Source organism: Sus scrofa, chromosome 3 (assembly GCF_054392235.1).
Source record: "Sus scrofa isolate SSC_HxYL_T2T_F1_AM1 chromosome 3, Sscrofa_HxYL_maternal_Yorkshire_Landrace_v2.0, whole genome shotgun sequence".
In the NCBI taxonomy this organism is placed as follows: Eukaryota; Metazoa; Chordata; class Mammalia; order Artiodactyla; family Suidae; genus Sus; species Sus scrofa.
Window position 1 is genome coordinate 134,198,259 of NC_139385.1, and position 24,269 is coordinate 134,222,527.

General features: G+C 40.0%; 1 protein-coding gene across 1 annotated transcript in view; it reads left to right on the plus strand.

Moving 5' to 3' along the window:
* NBAS (NBAS subunit of NRZ tethering complex) overlaps positions 1 to 24,269 on the plus strand; it is a 355,775-nt gene that overhangs the window by 82,129 nt on the left and 249,377 nt on the right. The window contains exons 13-21 of the mRNA XM_085016151.1: positions 178 to 241; positions 2,806 to 2,999; positions 4,562 to 4,819; positions 5,514 to 5,639; positions 9,319 to 9,470; positions 10,354 to 10,494; positions 10,757 to 10,835; positions 16,663 to 16,767; positions 17,346 to 17,482. Of these exons, the coding sequence (XP_084872277.1) occupies positions 178 to 241; positions 2,806 to 2,999; positions 4,562 to 4,819; positions 5,514 to 5,639; positions 9,319 to 9,470; positions 10,354 to 10,494; positions 10,757 to 10,835; positions 16,663 to 16,767; positions 17,346 to 17,482 (1,256 nt within the window). The remainder of the gene's footprint in view (positions 1 to 177; positions 242 to 2,805; positions 3,000 to 4,561; positions 4,820 to 5,513; positions 5,640 to 9,318; positions 9,471 to 10,353; positions 10,495 to 10,756; positions 10,836 to 16,662; positions 16,768 to 17,345; positions 17,483 to 24,269) is intronic.

A 24,269-nucleotide genomic window follows, 5' to 3' on the forward strand; every position in this document is an offset into this window, starting at 1 on the left:
GAACAGTTGCTTTTCAAGATCTTAGGGAAGAATAGATTTCAAGTAGATATAACGGAAAGATCAAAGGAAAGCATCATTTCTATATCTTGTTAAAAATATTCCATAGCTCTTGATGTTCTCGTAATTTTATTACATTGTTGACTCAAGAAGTCTTTGTGCATATTTTTCCACATTTAGCCAGGCTATGACGACCTTAATCCTGATTGGAGACTCTCTACTGAGAAGAGGAAAAAAATCAAAGGTGAGTTTTATGAAATATGATAATTAAAACCTTAAGAGACTCTTGTTGTTTTTTAGATGCTTTTTAGATGAGGCAGGGAAAAACATCTTTTTTTTTTTTTTTTTCTTCTACTCCCCTAGGTTCTCTGGCCAGGGCCCTGTAAAATTAGATTGACAAAAGACTGATGAATAGGAGAAAAATAAGAGAAGTTCATGTGTATGAACACTGAGTTGACACCCATGCAGAGATGAGCACCCAAACAGAAACAGTAAATTTATAGAGAAGTGACAAGACAAATTGTGGGAAGGCACATTTGAGGGGCAGTAATGAAAGATAAGGACGAGGTTGTCATGTAGATTCCTTTGGTGCAGTCTCTGGGCTGATAAGGGGCTAGATTGGCTCCGGTGATTAACTCTTGACCTTCTGAGACCAACTTTGTAAATTGATGTCCTGCTTTTGGGCAAATAGGAGGAGTGCAGAGAGCTTTTCTTGTATCTGCCTCTCAGTTGCCAATCCTTAGACCGGAGTGGCATATGTGGCTTGTTTTGCTGCCCTATATATAAAAGTCTCTAGGTTCTTCTGTTTCACGTTGGACGATTTTCATAGAACCAGGGACAAGGCATCAGATGGTCAGGTATTAATATTTCGGGTTTTCCCAAGGCTGAGGCAGAGCCTGGGCCTGCCACTCTGCTTTCCCTCCTCAAGCCATGGCACAAGTTCATGGCTTTAGAGTTCAAAGGTCACAAGTGTGCTCCATTCGCATGTACCTGGGGGAGCTAGCTGGAGGGGATTCCTTATAGGGTAAACTTTGAATGGTTATCTCTAGGGCTGGGCTGAGGGTATGGTGGGTGGTAGTTAACTAGAGATTAGAGAGGCTTTCTCTTTCTTTACCTTGCATCCCAGTGTCTAAAAAAGTTGTTTTAACTGTTTTAACAATAAACACGTATTATTTTTATAAATAGAAAAAAAATCAATATTTACATTTAAATAAAAGCAATAGCGATTATTTGGTAGATTAAAATTAAAACCAAAAATTAAGAAGTTGAGTTATTTTGAGTAATTGGTTCATTTTTCTTATGGCAAAACTCCCCAGGCTAAATACTTCTGAATTTTTAAGTGTCTCCTATAAAATCTGTGATAATTGCGAGGTTCGGAATCTTTATTAAATCATTCTTATAATTCACAAAGAGCCTGAAAGTATTGGTTCGTTAATAGCCTGTGTTATATTCATGTATTATTTTCTTTTGTCAAATAATCATCTAACATTTTCATTCAGAAGAACATTTTTGAGAAAAACTATAATTTGTCAAGGCAGAGGGCTGACTGCATGTTTAGATGATTTGCTCCTTTTCATACCACCTTGTACTTAACTGTAAGCCCAGGAACTCTGCTTTTCATATTTTCTTGGCATTCTTTATTTGTGCTTATTTTATTTATTCTTCATTTATGCTTTATTTATGGATTGCTTTATGCTTAACTTGGAAGAAAAATTTTGGGTTGTTCTGGTCTTTTTTTTTTATGATCTTTGCTTTTAATTAAAATAATGAGTTATTCTCATGGAACTAACCTATTTTAAAATCTATCTCCTAGTCCAATGTTTGTATATATTTTAAAATTTATGTTCTACTGTTGTATGTATTACCTTTAATCTCATCAGATCCTTAGTGGAACAAGTAAGATATAAAAGGGCAATAAAATTAAAGTAAATATAATGCATTTCCTTTTGAATGCCTCAGTTTGGTGAACCACAATTCATTTTCAGTTCTTCCCAAATTCTTCACTGGTCTTACATATGTTTTCCTCTTTCTGATGAGTGGAAAGCGTAGGGGGGAGGGAAAAAACTCTTTTTCCTACTACTCTACTAGGTTCTCCAGCTGAGACCCTGGAAATTGGACTCACCAACGATGCATTAACAAGGAAAAGGCATACACATTTATTTAACACAGGTGTTGGGAACACAGGAGCCTTCATAAGGAAACGAAGACCTGAGGAACAGTTAAACTTGATCACTTTTATGCTAGGTTGGATGCAGAGTGGAAAGTTGTGGAAAACATGGTAGGACCAGAGAGTCTGAGCTAAGGGTAACAGACTGGGAGAGAGTCAGCAAGGCCTGTTGTTGCCGTTCGTCTTGGCTTCCCTCTGTCTTCGGAGATAAGGATGCCCCTTTCCTCCAGGTGTAGAGTGGGCACCTCTCACTCCTAGTGTCTTAAGGACGATCCAGAGGAGGGTCCGAGCCCTTGCGGAAGCTGCCGTTTCTCAGTACACACCTACCTTGTAACTTACATGTTGAAAATGGTGACAAATCTGAATGTTTTTCGTCTTTTGAGAGGAAAGACCTTAATATACTTACCTTGCATCCCTACAACGTAAGACTGGGACCGGCAAATTGGTGGCATCCAGATGTCTGTTAAATAAATTACCCTTTGTATCTTACTGTTGAGTAAAGATCGGAGTGACAACCTACATTCCATTTTTTATTTGTCATACCTTTAGGACCCAAATATGGTTTTAAACTTAATTATTGGACTGTGTCGTATTTAAGCCACACTGATGGGTGTATGTGTATTTTACTTTTCTCCCGTTAGATAAAGAGTCCTTTTACCCACTGATAGATGTGAATTGGTGGATGGACAGTGCAGTGACTTTGGCTCGCTGCTCTGGTGCCTTGACCGTGTCATCGGTGAAGACTTTAAAGAATTTACTGGGAAAATCCTGTGAATGGTTTGAACCATCACCTCAAGTCACTGCTACCCATGATGGGGGATTTTTAAGTTTGGAGGTAATGCTTTCCCTTTTAAAGAAACCATTGTGGAGTTCTGTCTTGGTGCAGCAGAAACGAATGTGACTAGGAACCGTGAGGTTGTGGGATTGATCCCTGGCCTCGCTCAGTGCCTTAAGGGTTGGTGTTGCTGTGAGCTGTGGTGTAGGTCACAGACCCGGCTGGGATCTGGCATTGCTGTGGCTGTGGCATAGGCCAGCAGCAATAGCTTCAATTAGACCCCTAGCCTGGGAACCTCCATATGCCTCGGATGCAGCCCTAAAAAGACAAAAGACAAAAAAAATAAGTAAATAAAGCAACCATTGTGTTTGAGAGTAAACATGTGTTGTACCAAAAATCTAAAATACCTGATTTTTTAAAAATTTGGGTTATCCCATTATTTAATCTTGTCTTTAAAAACATAAAGTTGCTACTGGAATCAGAGATTGAGTATAGTATAAAAAAGGTTTGTTTTAGTTTAAAAAATTGCATTGTGTAAGGATGAAGAACATTTGTAGTCATTTTGTTCTCTATAAAGCATTTCATCTTCATTGACTTGATATATTTTTTTTCTTTTCCGTAGACTAGTTATCTTAAGGTGTAAATAGTATTACTACCTAAGACATACATTTTTAACCTATCCCCATGAAGTATGACAACTTACTACTTCTGATTCTTTTCGTAAGAAAAACTTACTTGTCGTGACTAAAAATTTGAAAAAAGGCTAGTTCTTTGAAGTTATGTTTTAGTCATTTAGAATTCTTATTTTAAGTCTTTCGAAGGTAATGTCCTTCAGTAGCTTTCACTTCAGTGGAGATTGACAAATGTCTTTTACTCTTAAGTTTGGTACTGAGTCTAAAGTTATTCTTTAGAGAGAACCATGGCTTAAAATCGAAGCCAACTCTTTTAAGTCTAAAATGAAAGTTATCTTGAACAGACAGGCCTTTAGACTTAGAACTTTGTGAAGCTTTAGACATTGTTTAAAGGGGGGAGGTGGTGGGACGGTTCTTCTTGGCAAAGCAAATAAATACCTTCATGTTCATTTTCTAAATAGACTGAAAAAATCTTTTCACAGCAGGTACAGAGAGGAATTTACATACTTGACTCCTTTATTTTCCTAAAATAATTACCAGCCATATATTTTACAAGACCGTATATGAAAACAGGCTTTCGTTGTAGAGATGTGGAGCCGGTAATGTGTGTGCATATTTCCAGAGCCCTTGACATGTGTTGCGTTTGTTGTCTGGTTCCTTTGAGTTGCACTCTTAGTCTTAATCACGTGGCTGATCTAATGAATCAAACCAGAGTAGAAGTAAAATGTATGTATATATATTTTAATAGAGTTCCTATTGTGGTTTAGCAGGTTAAGAACCCAGCTAGTATCTGGGTCACAGATTTGGCTTGGATCCCGAGTCGCTGTGGCTGTGGTGTAGGCCGGCAGCTGCCGCTCTCATTCAGCCCATAGCCTGGGAACTTCCATATGCTGCAGGTTCGGCCGTCAAAAAAAAAAAAAATTAAAAAAATTGTTCTTTTGTTCCTCATAAGTACTTTAACCTCTCTCTCTTTTTTTTTTCCCAATTCAGTGCGAGATTAAACTTGCCCCCAAACGATCTCGTTTGGAGACAAGGGGGGCAGAAGAAGATGAAGGAGAAGAGGACTCTGATTCTGATCAGGAAACGTCCACCAAGGCTCGCTACTTTGGTTACCTACAACAGGGCCTGTACCTGGTGACGGAGATGGAGCGGTTTGCACCGCCCCGGAAGCGGCCTCGAACCATCAGCAAACACTACCGCCTGGTGAGCCTGCGGTCCACGACCCCGGAGGAGCTCTACCAGAGGAAGGTGAGGGTGTCACCCCGTTACTAGCAGAGGTCGCAGGCATGGGGTTTTATTTTACCTCCCGAGAAAAAGGTATTTTGTTAACAAAGGAAGAAATTTAGAGCGGGATTGTTACATCATCGACCTGTCAAAAATGCCAGTATTCTAAAGCTTTTGAAAATAACCCTGGTCCTGTGCCTGAGTCATGGAAATAAAAACAGTGGATGAAGGTGAATTCACTTAGACTGATCGTCTGCTTGGTGGCTCAGCCCAGGTTTTTGCTCCGCTTCCTGGGGCCCTCAGCTGTCGCCTCCTCTGGTGAAGGACCGCGGTCACTCAGCCCACGGATGGTGAGGGAGGAAATGCAGGCTTGCTGTTTAGGTCGGGGGTTGCCGGGAGGCGGATTCGATCAACCCTGACTGTCCCCGTGTTTGTTCAGTGTCATGGGCGGAGTCCTGGATGCACTGCTCATCGTGCCATTTACTCTGTAAACAATGGGCATTCCACCTCGATTTCTTGGCTTTCTGGTAAAGCCTCACAAGAAATACTTGATCTCTTTGCCCCTCGGGTTTGTGACCTGCTGCTGCCACGGCGCACGTGAGGGTGGTTCGGGGCACGGACCAGCTGTTTGGCCGAGGGATTGTCGTCATTCGTTATGTCATTAGAGCCACCCTGGGGACAGTTTGGTGATATGATGTTTCCCTATCCTTGTCCAAAGATTGAAAGTGAAGAGTATGAGGAAGCCTTGTCTCTGGCTCAGACCTATGGCCTGGATACTGACCTGGTGTATCAGAGGCAGTGGAGGAAGTCAGCTGTCAACAGTGCTTCAATTCAGAATTACTTGGTATGTTTAAGTACTTTGGTAACGTGTATTTAAATTCAAACATTCGGGATGCCTTTTGGTCGTTGGCCTTCACATTGGAGCACTTCCGTTGCTGACTTCTCTAGAGCTGACGAAGCGTTTTACTCACCTTGAAAAACTACCTCGTTAGCAGGTTCTGTCGGCTCTGCAGCTGGACCTCGGTGCTGAGGCTGTGTGGGCACCACACGCCACCTGGCGGGCCTGATGCTTTCCCTTGGTCATCCTCAGTTACCTCTGTGCCCCTGCATCAGCCAGGGTCCTGTCAGGAGCTGGGACCACACAGTAATCTGAACAGGGACAGTTTTGATAGGGAGAATTACTTTCTAGCAATGAGGGGTTTAACTGTACAAGGGTAAAGAGAACTCTAAAGACAATTCTAGGCTGAAGGGAATGTACCCAGGGAGGGAAGAAACCTGGCAGGGAGGCCTCCCCCTGGGCTGAGATTCAGTCACGTGTCCTTGGAAAGGAGTGGTTACAGCACTTGGGGTGGAAGAGAAGTTCTTGGAGCTGCCTCAGGCCAGGGCTGGTCCTTGGTTGCCACGGTTGGCAGCAGGGAAAGGCGGGATGGATGGCACGCTGAATGCCTATTGTAAGGGTGCCAGGGAGCTGAGGTTGGGGGGCTAGGACTGGAAAGAAAAAACTCCCTCTGAAGGGCAAGTGAGCCTGGCTTAGGAAGCTTCCTATTCAAGGGTCCGTGGGAAGTAGTCTCCGAGGAGGGGGAAGGAAGCACCACCACCTGTCCCTCCAGGCATGGCCGGCTGCCAGGACAGGAGCAAGAAGAACCAGAGCACCTCCGGGCCAGAAGCAGCCTCGTCCCCTGCAGTGGCCCCCAGCGCCCTCTGTTGACAAAGCTTAATATCATGTCAGCTGCAAATGGGAAATGTAGTTTATCCCAGAGCTGGCTCTCCTTTGCAGAGGAGAGGCAATAGTAGATAAAGCCGTATCAAGCTTGCCAGATGCCCCCCTTTGCTTAAGTTGTATTCTTCCTGCTACGTGCGACCACAGTTAAAGTTACCGTGTAGTCTGTTTATTGGGATCCGTGGCACCTTTGTAAGGAGGTAGTTGGACTCCTGCCTGCTTTTAGAAGGTTGTGACTTCACATGTGACATTTAGAAAGGAAAATATCTTTGCATTTAGGAATATTCTAACAAATGTTAGGAAATTTTCACAGTAATTGTTTTCTCTAGAAATTCATACACACAAATAATTAAAAATAAAAACAAGAGTTCCTATAGTGGCTCAGCGGTAACAAACGCAACTGTTATCCATGAGGATGTGGGTTCTATCCCTGTCCTCAGTCAGTGGGTTAAGGATCTAGCATTGCTGTGAGCTGTGGTGTGGGTCACAGACATGGCTCGGATCTGGGTGTTGCTGTGGCTATGGTGTAGGCCAGCAGCTGTAGCTCTGATTTGACTCCTAGCCTGGGAGTTTACATATGCTTCAGTCGTGGCCCTAAAAAGATTAAAAAAAAAAAAAACCTGAAAAAGTTGTAGGTAAAAAGTTGATGTTTCAACCAAATAGGAAGATGAACTGTTAATATAAGTAAGAGATCAGAGATGAGAGCAAATGCAAGATAATGAAATAAAGGACGAAGGCAGAGTTGCGTGTATTTGCCTTAGAATATGAGAACACTGTATTATCTTTTGAGACTTAGGACAGTGAGTACATAAGATCTTGCGTGTCCACTTAGTGGCGTTTTCTGTAAAAACAATAAAAGGCAGTTTTGGTCTCTGAAGGAGCTGACAGATGTTAGGAAAGACAGACCAAGTGCATTATTTTATCGGGGGAAATATGTGATCCAGCACAATAAACAGAAGAGTAAAGGCACCATGCCAGGCGTGGTGAAGGGGTCTGGGCCTGGCATAAACATGGCCTTCACTTTTTGGGAGCTTATAATCTTACTGAGAAGACAAGCTTCATGCCTAAAATAGAAAAGACCGTACAGGAAGATTCCAGATACGTGCTGTGGGAACCCAGTGAAGGTAGCAGTCACTGTAGACTCTAGTTATGGACGTCTTTATCATATAGTGAAGGTGTTTTGGGCTGGGATTTGGAAAGATGCAAAGTAGGCCTTCTAGAATAGTAAGAGAGGAAGGTGTTCTTACTGGGAAGAGTTGTATGAGCAAATTAAAAGAAAATGAAGGAGTTGCCATTGTGACCCAGCGGAAACGAATCCAACTAGTATCCATGAAGATGCAGGTTCGGTCTCTGGCCTCACACAATGGGTTAAGGATCCGGCTTTGCTGTGAGCTTGGTGTAGGTCACAGACATGGCTCTGATCCTATATTGCTCTGGCTGTGGCTGGAAGAAGTAGCTCTGATTGGACCCTTAGCCTGGGAATTTTCATATGCCGCAGGTTTGGCCCTAAAATAAAAAAAAAAAAAAAAAGAAAAAACAAACAAGCATGACTCATGAGACCAGTGACTAAGACTGTCCTATTCACTGTTGTATTTATGTCTATTTTCATGGCGCCCATAAAGTAAATATTTCTTGGATGAATAAATGAGCTCTGTAAGTAAACCAGTCTGTTAAATCAGATTCCATGGTTGTGAACATTGGGGCGTATGATTAGAAAGATGTATTGATTTGGGTTCAGGTGGGAAACCTTGCCAAGGACGAGAGGCTCCTGCAGTGTCCCTCGTGTTAGGTGTTGATGACGTGGACTGGTGAGGCGGCCATGGGCATGGAGAAGGAGAAGGGAATTCAGAAACATTTGAGGAAAGCATTGCTATGAGGGAAAGCGTGAAGGCGTATACAGGCAATAAATGGATTTTACTTTAAACTTATATCCACGGGGACTCTTCATAGGAAGAGGGCTAGTCAGGGGTTTTTAACGGAGTCCGAGGGAGCTGTGGGAGGGAGGAGTGGGCCCTTGGCTTTTACAAAGAGCAGCGTATCCTGCCTTTTCATAATTAAATTATCACCCGTGCTTTGGGATACATCTCATGGTCAAGGAAACACAAACCTTGATGTACACAGCCTCATACAGAAGCACAGAACCTCCTTAATTTTGTTTCAAAGTTAAACTTGGTCATTACAGTAGGATAAATCTTCCTTAATGGCTTTAATTTCTACTCTTTCATATAGCCCGAATACAAATTAAAGAGCAACTATCAAAGTTTGGGAAGTTTTTTTATGTTTCCAAAAAAAGTACTACTGAGCTTTCTGTTTCCATGTGAAACATTTCATGAGAAGAAAAGCAGGCCATTGGGATCATATTCCCTGCATCCAGTTCTAATTACCATTAGGAAAATAACTTGGTTTTTTTTTTTTTTTTTTTTGGTGCTTTTAGGGGTGCACCTGTGGCATATGGAGGTTCCCAGGCTAGGGGTCCAGTCGGAGCTGTAGCCGCCTGCCTTCACCACAGCCAAAGCAATGTGGGATCCGAGACGTGTCTTCGACCTCTACCACAGTTCATGGCAACGCTGAATCCTTAACCCACTGAGCTAGGCCAGGGTTTGAAACCAAATCCTCATGGATGCTAATTGGGTTCATTAACTGCTGAGCCATGATGGGAAGTCCAAAAATAGCTTTTTGATGTTGAACTTCTTAGCAGCTGCCTGTAGGTAGCTCTGTTCCCTCAGGTATAGCTTTATGTTTCCAGAAGGCAGTTGTCAGGTATTATCAGATGTCATGAGTTCTTTAATGCCTCTGTTTCCAGAGTAAAATAAAGAAACGATCCTGGGTTCTTCATGAGTGTTTGGAAAGAGTTCCTGAAAATGTGGATGCAGCAAAGGAACTGCTTCAATATGGACTGAAGGGCACAGACCTGGAGGCCCTTCTAGCAATAGGGAAAGGAGCGGATGATGGCAGGTTGGTGACAAAAAGTAGCAAAACGTAAAGGTGGCTTTGTGAAAACCTTTAACCTGAGACATTGGAAAGGGTAAACTTTGCTTTCTTTAGGTTGTTCTGCAATGAAGCAGTTGCCTTTGATTAATGCTTTTTTATCTGAGGTCACAGTTTTATTATGTTACATATGTTTGTATATGACACCTTGATGCTAAGAAAAGAGCAAATTCTATAAACACTTATTGAATACAGGCCGTTTCTAAGCTGGGGGCCTATTGTGGCGTGTACCTGGGTATGCTTACTAGTCAGATGAGCCACCATACGCAAGGCTGAGCTTCATCCACTCTGTTAGCATCATTACCTTCTTCAAGAAGTACTTTGATTAAATTATCTATCTTGTGACAGCACCTAATAAACTTTTAAGCACCATAGAAATGTCAGTTAATAACAATAATAAAGTTATTTGACAAGAGCCATTGTTCATCAGGCATTTGGAACTTTCTTGGAGATGTAAATGTGGTAGCATATTTGATAAGTAATGCAGCTGAGGCAGACTTTCATTATCATTTTAAGACCTTAAATAGAAGTGATTCACATTGTAAATTCTGGGAGCATTTTCTCCATAGACGGTTTCTTCTTAGCTGGCTCTAACCTCACATGTTTTTCTAAGCCATTTCCATTTTCTTGATTTTTTTCGAATTTCTGCCTCTGAAGATTACTGGTGACTTTTGCCCATCCTATGGATGTAAATGAGTGAATCATTTTGCTTATAAGAGCAAAAACTTTCAAATAATTGGTTGTTTCTGTGGCACTGATTAAGAAAAGTCAGTCGAAGTAGTGGAAAAGCATTTTGACTACCTGAAATTAAAAAAAAAAAGAAAATAGATTTTTTTTTTTTCTCTTGCAGATTTACTTTACCTGGAGACGTGGACATTGACAGTATCTCCTATGGGGAGCTTTCCCCAGCTGACGAAGAGCCTGCCAAGAAGAAAAAGGACAAGGAGCTCAAGAAGAGACAAGAACTACTTAAACTAGTGAACTTTTCAAAGTAAATGATTTATTACTGTTCACTTAGTAATTTCTTTAAAATAACTGGAAATTTAAGTGTTTTTTTTTTTTTTGACTAGTGATGATTGTTCTACACTATTTCAGCAACTTAAATTCACTTAATATTATTTTACTCTTGTGCTTTTGTATACTGTTGCATGAGTTCTGGGCTTAATGGAATATTGATCATTTTTATTTTATTTTAGATCTTAGATAAATGGGCTTGTAGCTGAATATGTGGCCTAATATGCTTATTTAAACAGGTTAACACTGGAACAAAAGGAACTTTGCCGTTGTAGACTGAAATTATTAACCTACTTAGATCGGCTGGTAACATATGAGGTAAGGAGTATTTATAATCAAACCAATTATGTTCATTTGATCTGTCATTATAAATGCTGTGAATGCCTTAATATCTGATATTCTTGGTCTTGAGAGCTCTTTGGGGAAAAGTTCATTTCATACAGAAGCAGGTTCTCTTGTATATCAGTTTTAGTAAAAGTGAGAGATTCGTGAAAGGCCAGAATTTGCTTTGTTAGTCTAGGGAATAGAAATGCGTTTGCTATTTCAGAGCATATGTGTTTCCTAGATTTACCGTCCTTTTCATTGACTTTTATTTTACATTTAAAACTTTAAGATTACAGCATATAGCTGTCTACAGCACCACATTTTAGTATACATTTGATTTTCGTATTCTTAATGTGAATACTTCTGACTTGTTTTATTTTAGTGATTTGTTAGTGGTTTGAATTTAGTTCGTTGAACTTTGATCCTAATTGCGGCCTAAATTAGACACCTAGAGTATTTTTCAAAATTGTTTCTTGAGGGCCCCAAACACAGATGTGCTATGTTGGGTATTTCAGTAGCACTCTGTACTGTCAGATTATTTAGGTATCGTTAAAGGTGTGAGAAACATTTCATCAAATACATAGCTTAGCTTGCTTTTTCACATGATCCTCATAGATTAAGTTACCCAGGATTTATTACAAACTTCTCACCTTTGAAGTTTGACTTCATCTGCAGGTTACTTCCTCCATCTGTCGTAGCCTTCCTTCTGTGGGCATCCCTTGGCTCGTGGTACAGCAGTCACCTATAGGGACTCAGTAAATGTCACAGCTATTACTGTGGTGCCCATCCCAAGAATAATGGAGGTATTTAGTACTTTTGATGCCTGCAGGCAAGTAAAAGCATTTGATTCTTCAAATGTTAATATTTAGAAATGTTTTCAAACAAAACATTAGTGCCAAAAAAGACAATTTCTGTGGTTATTAGAAAACATGTTAATTAGTATATCACTTCACGCAAACAGGTTAAAAAAAGAATTCCTGATAGTTTTATCTTTAGTACAATTAGTTTGACTGTTGGATTGTCATATATATTTTAAACATATCTTTTATTATGTCGCTAAGTTCTGTGATATATATATAGGTAATATATAAAGGTACATTGTGAATTTCTGTGTTCACTATAAATAATGTAGTTTATTGTAAGATACAGATATAGTTTATTATTTTTTTTATACTTAGCTTTAGTTTCACTGATACCTTAAAAAGTCCCATAAAATGTTCAGAGTTCACTCTCCATTAGTTTTCCTTTATTATTCTTTAGTATTGAATTTCTATTTATTTGAGAGTAGTAAATGCATTTATTATTGCATTGTAATAGTGACATTTAAAGTATTTGTTGAGCTCACAAAAAGGGAATTAAGCTAAGCTTTTGAAAAGTAGGTGAAGTTGATGAGTTTGACTGGTAAAAGTTAGATGTGAAAATGTTCCAGTATAATGGCTTGCCAGCTAGATGGTGGTAGAAATGGCCATTGCATTGCAATCGTAGGGCATGGCTCATTTTATTAATTCTGTGATAAATGAGATTAAAATGGATTTATTTAAATTTTACATGAGTGCCTACTGTATGCCAGGTAGTATGCCAGTGCTGGAGGTAGAGAGGTGAGCAAAGAATAATCTTGAGACCTCTGGAGTCCTCACTGTAAGGCAGTCGTGATATGGAGAACTGATGAGGGAGCGTAATGGAGCCAAACGCTGCATTTTTCGTGGGGATGTCTGAGAAGACTCTGGGAAATGGTATTTCAACTAGTCCTTAAAGAAGTAAGGCCCACTCAGGGGGCTAAGGGACTGCTGTGTGGGGGACGCAAGCCTGGAAGCTCCATAAGGGCAGGGGTTTTGTCTTGATTTCTTCAGTATCCCAAGAGCCCAGATGATACCTGGCTTGTTGAGGAGCTCAGTCAATATCGGTTGAAGAAACTAATAGATAAGAGAATACCTTAAACAATACCAACGTTGCTGAGGACTTACTTGTCCGCCAGTGTCTTAGGTACCGAATTCAGATTATTTCTTAACAACCCTTTGAGACAGGCATTATCATCTTCTCAATTTTATGGATGTGAAAATTGAGGCTTAGTGAGGGGTAAGTAAGTATTTTGTCTAAACAAATAGGAAGCAAGAACTCATAGCTAGGTGACTCTGATTCAGTAACCTGTGCTGTGGAAAGAAAGCCTTCTGCCATGAAAGAAGTTGGCATGTTCCTGAAAAAGGAAGCCAGTCAGGGTGGCGAGGCTGAGGGGGTGGGGAAGGAGGAGGCCTGGAGTAAAGGTAGGAGAGATGGTCAGAATGGTTTGTGGCCACATTTTGAAAGGGCTTTCCTGCTCTGTCCTGAACTGAACCTGTGTCAGAGGTTGAGAGAGTTGAGGAAGGAATGAGAAATGGGGAAGTGGAGACAGGGTTGTGGGCAGCTCCTTCCCAAGAAGGTTTATTGTTTAGGGAGCAGAGAAGCTGGTGGTAGCTAGAGGAGTGCATCAGATTAAGGGTTGCTTTGTTAATGGAAAGAAGGTGTATTGTCTGTATGCTGATTGGAACGAGCCAATACAGGGTGAGGAGAAATTTACGAACAGAAGAAAGAGGGACTAATTGGCATGATTTTAGAAATGGAAGCAATGGGATCCAGCATATTAGTGGAGTTCTGTGGCTTTTTAAGAAGCAGATACATGTTTTTTTCCTGTTGCAGCTGAAGGAAGGAAAATCATACTGGTATTTACGGGTTGATAGGTAGGTACAGTGGGTTGGAAAATGGAGGACTTCCCATCTGATAGTGTCATTTCAGGAAAGAATATGTGAAGCAGGGTTTTCAGCAGAGAGTGGTGGCAGCGGAATACAGTGTGGAAGTTCTGGAAAGAATGAAAGAATACTGGAAAAATTCCTAACAGAGTAGCAAAGAAAACTTCTAGTGGAAGTGGAGGAGTGTCAAGGGACAGCAGAAAGTATCTATTTGAATTTTGCTCTCTTGGATTTAGCAGTTCTTTAGCTTTTTAGTTTGAAATTTTTCAAACCTTCATGAAAGTGTAGAGAATTGTATAATGAACCCTGATGTATTCATGAACCAGCACCAGCCATTTCCAACATTTTGCCAGTTTGTATCCTTTATTCTTCACCTTCCCACTCCTGTCTTTTAAGTATTTTAAAGCAAATTCCAAGTATCTCATTAATACTAAAGTATGTATCTCTAAATGTGGTAAGGACTGAACCACAATAACATGATTATTTATAGCAGAATTAGTAGTTATTCTGGTACCTACTTCATGTTCAGATTTCCCAGGTTGCCTTCCAAATCCTTTTTTACAGTTGGTTCATGTGACTCGAGATCCAAAGAAAGTTGAGATGTAGAAATTTGTTGTGAGCTGTCAGCTTGGTTTTGTCATGTTTCTCCAGGGACTTTGGGAAACTTGTACTCAGGGTTTATGGTTGAGTTTAACTAGGGAGGAAGTTTGGCCAGGTGCCGATGATAAAGAGGAAGCAGGGATTGAAGTCTCCTCCTGAGGATGGACTGGGGACGTTAAGCTGGTTAGAAGGGCTGAGACTTTGAGGGGAGATAGGAGGTGGAAAGAGAAGTAGGGGCAGTGGATTGGATGCCTCAGCGAGGTGGGGGATTTGTTGACATGCCACATACTACACACCCTAGAGGGAGTGGGGAGAAGAGGAGCAGTGGGCACAAGTCTTGTGCTTGACATTTGAGTTGTCACAGAGACTTCTTCGTGATGAATGAGATCCAGGGTAAGGTCATGGGATGTGTAACTGAGGTGAAATAAAACAAATGATCACTGAAGATGAGGAGTCGGAACTAAGAACATTTTAGAAATGTTTTCTTCTTTGATTTCCTTGTGTATGCATTCAGTTCTTTTTCCCCTGTTCCTGCCGCTCCTCCACTTTCCAGATACAGATTTCCTTTTCCTTGCTCATCTTTTTAATGGCATTGTTCCTCATTTCATTTCATTCTCCTTAATCTCCCTTGACATTCTCACTTCTGTCTTAATAACTGCATCACAAGCTAACATGTCTTACTCAAGAATTCTCGACCTGTGTATCCACCTGCCTCCTGGAGAGTACCTTTTATTTTTTATGTTTTAAAGTTGAAGTATAGTTGGTATAAATGTTGTGTTATAATTTTTGTTGCAGTTGAGGTAAGTATTCATGCACAGTCTTAAGTACTCTTTCCCATTAATGATTTGTCCTAAGGTATTGAACACAGTTCCCTGTGCTGTACAGCAGGACCTTGTTGCTTATCGTTTCCAGTGTAGTACCTGCATCTGAAAACCCCAAACTCCCCACCCATCCTACTCCCTCCCCCTCCCCCTCGGCAACTGCAAGTCTGTTCTCTATGTCTGTGAGTCTGTTTCTGGTTTGCAGACAGGTTCATTTGGGTTATATTTTAGATTCCACATATAAGTGATATCATATGGCGTTTCTTTCTCTTTCTGACTGACTTCACTTAGTATGATAATCTCTAGTTCTGCTGTAAATGGCATTATTTCATTCTTTTTTATGGCTGATGAATTTTCCATTGTGTGTATATATATATATACACACACACATATATGTACATACATATATATATATATATATATACACACCACATCTTCTTTACCCATTCATCTCTTGGTGGGCATTTAGGTTGTTCCCATGTCTTGGCTATTGTGAATAGTCATGTTATGAAATAGTGGTGCATGTGTCCCTTTTTTTTTCCTTTTTTAGGGCTGCGCTGTAGCATATGGAAGTTCTCAGTCTAGGGATCAAATTGGATTTGTAGCCATTGGCCTACACCACAGCTGCAGCAACGCCAGATTCGAGTTGCATCTGTGACCTACACCACAGCTCAAGGCAACGACAGATCCTTAACCCAAGTAAGGCTGGGAATTGAACCTTCGTCCTCATGGATGCTAGTCAGATTTTTTTCTGCTGAGCCACAATGGGAACTCCTGCATGTGTCTTTTTGAATTATAGTTGGTCTGGATATATGCCCAGGAGTGGGTTTCTGGGTCATATCATAATTCTATGTTTAGGTTTTTTTTTTTTTTTTGTCTTTTTGCCATTTCTAGGGCCGCTCCTGTGGCATGTAGAGGTTCCCAGGCTAGAGGTTGAATCGGAGCTGTAGCCGCCGGCCTACACCAGAGCCACAGCAACGCGGGATCCGAGCTGCATCTGCAACCTACACCACAGCTCACGGCAACGCCAGATCCCTAACCCACTGAGCAAGGCCAGGGATTGAACCCAAAATCCCATGGTTCCTAGTTGGATTTGTTTCCACTGCGCCACGACGGGAACTCCTATTTGTAGACTTTTTAATGATGGCCATGCTGACTGATAGGAGGAGGTACCTCCTTGTAGTTTTGATGTGCACTTCTCTAATCATTAGTGATGTTGAGCATCTTTTCATGTGCCTGTTGGCCATTGCAGTGCACCTAGCACATAATTGACACTTAATAATTATTTAAGAGTGTTTGGTCTGCAATTTACATGCATCAGTCCAGCAGCAGTAAAGTTAATCTAAAGTTCTCATACAGCTGTGGTAGGTGCCCATAGTACACAGTCATGCTTAATTGCTGCTCATTTGTTTTTACCAGGTGGATTTTGGTTGTCCTCTTGTAATTAATTTTACTGCCTATTTCGTTTACTTCTGAATTTTTTTTAATTAACAGCATTTATAAATATAGCCATTTTCAAAATAAAGGCAAGAATGCAGATGTAGTACTTTAGTTAACTGTTGAGAGTTTAATTAATTCAGGCCTTACTTATTTAGGTAGGCAGAATTGTAATGGTTTTTCATATTTTCTTGTCACCCATATTTAAAAGCTTTTCATTAAATCACTGTTTCCCCTCAGGAAATCCTTGGAGTGCCTCATGCATCTGAACAGAGATATGATGCTGAATTCTTTAAGAAGTTCAGAAATCAGAATATTGTTCTCTCAGCAAGAACTTATGCTCGGGTAATTTTTTGTAAATAAAACAATTATAGTTATTAACACTTTCTAAGTCTTGGAGCCATGTTAATGTTTTTGCATGCATGTATCATTATATTTCCTTTATTTTGTTGTAATATTAATAAATGTAGAGAAAATAGAATCATCATATAAAATTTTTTTCCCCCCTAACTGCCTCGTGGCATATGGAGCTCCCAGGCCATAGATCAGTCCAAGCTGCAGTTGTGACCTAAGCTGCAGCTGCGGCAGTGCTGTTTCCTTAGCTGACGGTGCCGGGCCAGAGAGCCAACCTGTGTCCCAGTGCTCCTGAGACCCTGCCGATCCTATTGTGCCACAGCAGGAACTCTGAAAATAGAATCATGTTAAAAAATTTTTTTATTCATCATTCCTAGTTCTAAAAATAGCTTTTAGAGTATTAGATTGAGAAATGTGATACAGACCTGGAAAAATCAGGAATATTTCAAAGCACTTCATGTCAGAACTGCATAAACAAGTAAGTTTTAAGGTTAGGAATGTTGTCATACAAAATCACTCCTTTATTTCTAAGGTTCACAGTAGAAGCTTACACCTTGCCTTTTGTACAGGAAAGTAATGTACAAGCCCTAGAAATTTTGTTCACCTACCATGGATCTGACCTGCTTCCTCATCGCCTTGCGATTCTGTCCAACTTCCCAGAGACCACTTCTCCACACGAATATTCTGTTTTGTTGCCCGAAGCTTGGTATGTATACTATGTTCACTGAATTTTACCTGTTTTCTAAATAACAATTTTTGTTTCATGCTGAATACCTTAAATTAGAACAAAATTAATGTAATCTATTTAAATTTTTTTTCTGATTATAAAATTATTTCTAACTTACTTTTAAGTGATCCTGAAGCCAAAATGTGTCTAGCATAATAGGCTCACCTTAACTTAAGGAGCATGAACTTTGCCTTTTCTTTTCTTTTTTTAAAAAAACCCTTCTGATTTCATGGTTTGTGATCAATATGGTATTATGGTTAAGAGTAGTCTTTAGGATAACAACGTGTGTTTGAATTAGTCGTATCTTTTAGAAATTGAAGTATAGTTCTGACAGTATTAAGTAGTAGGTACAGGAGACCCAGGAATATCTGAATCCTGCTTGTCTCAACAACCTGTTCTCCCTATTCCAGAGGCACAAAGACAAATGGGAGATCAAAGTACCTCTTTCCTGTTAGACTAATGCTCCTTATCTCAGTTCAAGGCTGCTTGGTAGTAGGGTTGTGACATATGACATGGACACGAAGTCCGGGGGAAACATTGTCTCAGTTGTTCTGCCTGGTGGTCTTCCAAAGGCCAGAACATCAGTTCCTGGAAGTGAAGAAAAGAGAATATACAGTTGACCCTTGAATGATGTGGATTTGAACTTGGTGGTTCCACCTACATGTGGATTTTTTTCAATACTAAAAACTACAGGACTGCACGATCCTTGGTTGGTTGAATCTGAGAATGTGGACCTGTGTGTACAGAGGGAACCTCATATTTAAGGGCCTGACTGTAAGTTATATGTGGGTTTTGATTGCATGGAGGGTTGGCTCCTTCCTCCTCCCTGTCATTCAAGGCTCAGCTGTATTTACCTCAGAGATGGGCAGGTCATCAGCCCCAGGCCTGAGTGGCCCCTGGGAAAAGAGAGGATTGCAGAGCACACCTTGCTTCTGTCAGTGACCGCATAGAGGTACAAGGCAAGAATATGTCCATTTGTGAGACCTTTTTTTTTTTTTTGTCTTTTTGCTATTTCTTTGGGCCGCTCCCGCAGCATATGGAGGTTCCCAGGCTAGGGGTTGAATCGGAGCTGTAGTTCCTGGCCTACACCAGAGCCACAGCAACGTGGGATTGAGCCGTGTCTGCAACCTACACCACAGCTCACGGCAACGCTGGATCGTTAACCCGCTAAGCAAGGGCAGGGACCGAACCTGCAACCTCATGGTTCCTGGTCGGATTCGTTAACCACCGCGCCACGATGGGAACTCCCCATTTGTGAGACCTTTTGCATGCAGTGAACAAGTCCATTAGTAAATATGGCTCAGTCATTAGTTATCTGATTTATCCTTTCTAAATTTATTTGCCAAATCTTAAAATAATGCGTTGTGTCCATATCTTGCTTACTCACATTGCATATTTTTAGTAATAAGCAAATTAATGTGTATGAACTCTGCTTGTAATTTAGACAACACTGTAAGAGGGATTATGCCAGTTCTGACTGAAATCATTGTTACACACTTTAGCTACTGCCAACCGACAGTGTTAAGGGATATGTTGGAATTGGGAATCATTTGGCTTCCTCATTCCTCCTCTGTACCTTGTCCTGATACCATGTAAGCTTAGATTGATGATGATGATGAATGGATATTTATAGAGTAATTAGTATGTATTTGGCATACTTATATCTGGTCTCCAAATAATTTTTGTATTAATCTCTTTAATCATAGAAAGCTGATATTTACAGAGGTTTAATAGTATGTTAAACTTTGTGTAAGGGTTGCTAGGATTTGAACTTATAATTATTTAGAGTTGTAGGTCAGTAAGCTCTAAAAATAGAAATTATAAACTCCTTGTTTTGCACTACTGTTTGTACTACAAAAGTAATTCTTTGTTGTGATAAAAGTGAATTAAGAGAAGAAGCTTGGGATGCACTTTTCAATCAATTTCTTTTAGATCTGAATAGTGATAAATGTATTTATAAATATTTCACAGTATAATTCATTTATTTTCTATTTGCAAAATTAATCTGAATGGAAATGACTTTTTCTACTGTAAATTGTTAGTACAGAAAAATGACCACTGTCTAAAAGTTTTTTTTTTTTTTTTTGCCTTTTCTAGGGCTGCACCAAGGGCATATAGAGGTTCTCAGTCTAGGGGTCTAATCAGAGCTGTAACCGATGGCCTACGCCACAGCCACAGCAAGGCGAGATCCAAGCCGCATCTGTGACCTATACCACAGCTCATGACAATGCCGGATCCTTAACCTGCTGAGCAAGGCCAAGGATCGAACCCGCAACCTCATGGTTCCTAGTTGGATTCGTTAACCACTGAGCAGGATGGGAACTCCTAAAAGTTTTTTCTAAAGGCGATTTATCCTTAGATTTGAATGCATTTATTGTCATTGTCTTCTGCTGATTGCTTGGACAAACATTTGGTTTTAACCTGAAATTTCAGGATTGGCTTGTAGAATAGTTTTGCAATGCCCAATGCTAATACGTTATCATTGAATGTTCCGTTCTGGGGCCTGCCATACTGACTTACATTGCAATAAATACTTTAGGTACACTACAACAGTAGAGGGAATTAAAAGATGTTATTTTGAATCTTTCTTTTGGGATATGTTGCTTAGCCTGTGAAAAGACTGATTTCTAATGAGTCCTTCAGTTCTATTTTCAACTTACTGAGAAAATACAGTTTTTGGTAAATCTTTGTTTTTCAGGAAAGTCTTTCACATTGAGTGTATTTTTGTTATAGTTAGAGAAAGAACAATAGATTTTAATAGTATGTCTCTCTCTACTTACGATTTTATGTGGCTGCAGAGCGAAACCGCAGGTTTCAGACAGTGTCTTCTGGGAGGTCTTCACTGGGAGGTCAAAGAAATTATTCCTTTTCCTATAGTCTCATAATTCTTCATTCATTCTTATAGTATAGCACTTTTTATTTTGTATTATAGTCATTTTTATTACTGCCTTTTTGTCTCTTCTTCCCTTTTTTAATAAGCACCCAGCCTTAAACTCACTAACTCTTCAGGGTAGAGGCCATCTCTTCCTTAGTGTTGGATCCCCAGGGCCTGGTGGGGGAGGGTGCTTGTGTAGTGGGTTCTTTAAAGATGTTTGCTGACTCAGTAGATTAGGTGCCTCTAGTGCCCTTTTGCAAAAGAGATTAAAGGCTGTCCTGAAGGGATTGTGACAGAGTCTACTTTGAGCTGTTAACTTGGGAGGTACCCAGGTAATATTTCACCAAGGTTCCCAGGGCCTTAAAAGATTCAATTGCTATTTTAGCCCATAGTTGAAGCCTGTACTCTTTACCCTAGGGTTTTATTCTAATGGACATGTAGATCCATAAGATATAATCAATCATAGGACTTAATTCCTTTTGGGGGGACTGTATTCTTTAAGTACTTAGCATTCATCTCAAATCACTTGGAAGCATTGGGCTGATGGACACAAAGTGTCTGATTATTGGAAGGTGGACACCGCCCTGCACTTACCTGCTCACCATGAATGGAGCCTCTTCCACATGCCTGGCACGATGGTAGGAATTTTGAAACGAGTGAACACAGCTCCTTGTCATCAGGTGTGCTTCACACACCCACAGAATTCCCTGCTCACTGCATCATGCTTTCACACAGCAGAGAGTTGAGTTGGAAAGACTAAATCTTCAGCCTCTTTTGCTTTTTCTTCAATTTCTCCTCAGTTGTAATGTTCACAAAATGATCTTCCTTGTTCACTGCATTGAACAGCCAAAGAACTTTGTGTTCACTTGCCGTGTTTTCCTGTGAGGGCGTCCATTTTTCAGCGGCAGAGCCTGTGTTTCATCCTGCTTTATCTTCCATTCAGCCCCACCCACTTGTTTTCTGCAAGTAATAATGACTTTAATTATCTGTTGAATCGATTGGAAACAAGTCACTAAGGTCTATACGTATGGCTCCTAAACACAGAATGGCTGTGCAGCTCTGCACTGCCTGCAGCCTGCTGTTGGGATGCATGCTCCAGTGCCCTGCTCTGCCACACAGGCTCTGGCTGTCCCCCAACAGGCTGTAGGGCTTTCCAAGGTGAGTCTGTCCCTGCCGATGTGCCCTTCACCCAGATCTTCACGTGACTCGGCCGCTTTCTTCCTTCAGTCTCTACTGAAAGTCTCCCTCTTCCAAAAGCAACCCCCTTGCCTCCACTCCCCTCTCCCCCACCCCCTGCCCTTATCCAAGTTTTGTTTTTTTTCATAGCACTTATACCTAACATGTTATCTGGTTATTTACTGGTCTTCTCCATTTTATCTGATCTTCCTTGGCCTTTCTATTTACAATTTTATCCTCACTTGAAATCCTCTTCTCCTGCTTTATTTCCTTCTTAGCATTTATCTGTAAGTTAGTTTGGGTTTCACTTACTTACGTGTTTATTGCCTCTTTGCTCTTCTAAAATGTCAGCTCAAGTTGCACAAGGATTTTTGTTCATTTTCTTCCCTTCCTAACCCCCTGCACATAGAACTGTGCCTGGTATGTTGTAGGCACTCAGCATGTACTTTCTGAGTGTGTGGACAAATGAATGACCAAATTAATATAAAATCTATAAGGGAAGGAATTTGTGTCTTGTTCTCTAATGTAGCTTCAGAGTCCAGAAGAACATAGAAACAAAGCGGTACCTCCAGAAGCTGTTTTGATTCAATGAGTGTGCATCTCTGGGTTTTACAGCTGAGAGTTCAAGCTATTCAGTATTCTGAAAAGCAGTAGTAAGTTATGCTAACCGGTTGACCTCTTACCTGCTCTGTTTTGAGATCCCATTGGCAGATTTTTTTTTCCCTTGGCATTTAACCAGTTTGATTAACTGATTTTGACTAAACCAAATTTAATGATTGCTGGGAAACTTCTTTGGTTGGTGTTATTTTAGTCCTTTATATTGTCACTCTTAAATCATCATGTGTGTTTGACATTGATGAAATGTGACCGCACTGTATAAAACTCTTAAATTATATTTTCTGTCATAGGTGAAACATTTTTTTGTTAGTTACCTATTTTAATTTGTCATTGCTGTAAAATGTTTATTCTTTAGTTGACTGTTTTAGGCTTAATGAACAAAAATGACATTTCTTACTATCTTCTTTAACTTCCACAATTTGTAGTAGTAGAGTTTTTTTTTTTTTTTTTTTTGGTGAAAGAAAGATAAATATATTTTTTGACTTTTAGTACTTTTGATGCTTATAACATGTTTTAGAAAGTTTTTAGATTTTTTATTTATGCCTTTTGTTTTGTAAAACCCTTCCAAAATGACGACAGTGATATGGTTTAAAAGGTTGTGTTTTAAATAGGTGCCTGTTGAAATAGTATAGGTGAAGGCTAAGGGCCAAATTGCTGAGATTTGTGACTGGAACATGTTTCCTAGGTGAACCTCAGTCTTCTCACCTGTAAGATGAGGATGGTTATAGCACTTGATAGCACCGTGAGAATGACTGAGTTAATATATATAGAACACTGGGAACAGTGCTTGGCACCAAGTAATTGCTATCTAAGCATTAGGAATGATTATTAATGCAGAATCCCATGCTAAGGTCTTGGCTGACTATGCTTTATATAATTATTGTCCTAAACTTCTCATTGGGATATTTTTATAGTTACGAAAAAGTTGCAAAGTTCATACAGAAAGATTCCTATATATCCTTCTCCTGGCCTCCCCTTCCTTCTTACACAATTATAACATGTTTGTTAAAGCGACAGAATTATTGCTGAAACAGTGAGTTCTGCCTATAACTTGACATACACCTTCCTAAAAATCACTGCACTGTGCAAAATGGTGCAATGAGAACCATAGGGCTTATTGGGAGAATAGGGTTAGTGGAACAAAGGAATGTAATTTAAAAAATCACACTATAGTTTTACATGTGTTGAATGATTAAGACACACATAAATTCTAAAGTAGGGCATTTTACCTTGAAAAAGACCTGAAGGAGACTGCCTATGGAGTGGGTGTTGGGTGAGTGGCAGCCTGTGTGTGCATCAGGCGGAGGAAGAGAGTGATGAGAGCTCCAGTGCAGGCTTATGACCCCAGATGTGACTTGGGGTGGCTCCTGACCCATTCTGGGAACATGTCGTTACAGCTTGATGTTTGCGGAGTATGTGTGCATGGAGTTTTCTGTGTTCATCTGAGTATCTTGTGGATGGAATTGGCCATCAGCAAATGGGGAATTTGTTACGCTGAACTTGTTCCCTAAAATATCAATTCATTGAATCAAATGTGCATTTTGAAAACGGCAGTGCTGATTGTACAAACGATTAACTGAACTACTTATTTATTTGGATTTGACCAGTTTTTTCTCCTACTATTTTTTTTTCTGTTGCAGTATCTGATCTAGGATACCATATTGCATTTAGACTTCATTTACTTTTAATATATGGAAATAAACTGTCATTCAATATCTGTCACTCAGGAAGTTTTCTGACACATATATTTACTAGACAATGAAATTGATATTATTTATATTCCTGGATTGCTTCCAGAATCAGCAAGTAAAGATTGAATTATATTTAGTGTATTTTGGGATATTGCAATATTTGAAATATTTTGTAGTGTAAGCGGCAAAGCTGTTGATGGAAATAGAATATCTAGAACACCTCATGCTTTTCATCATCCTTGAAAAACTGTTTCTATAGAAACTTGGCAGTTTGTCAGCTTGTGAATATCTAAGTTTGTTAGATTATTTGATTGAAATTTTGACTATGAAAAGCATGCTGTAATATGCAGATGGGCTGTGCTTGTGTGAACCATGAAAATGTGTTTTAGATAATTCCATTTTCTTT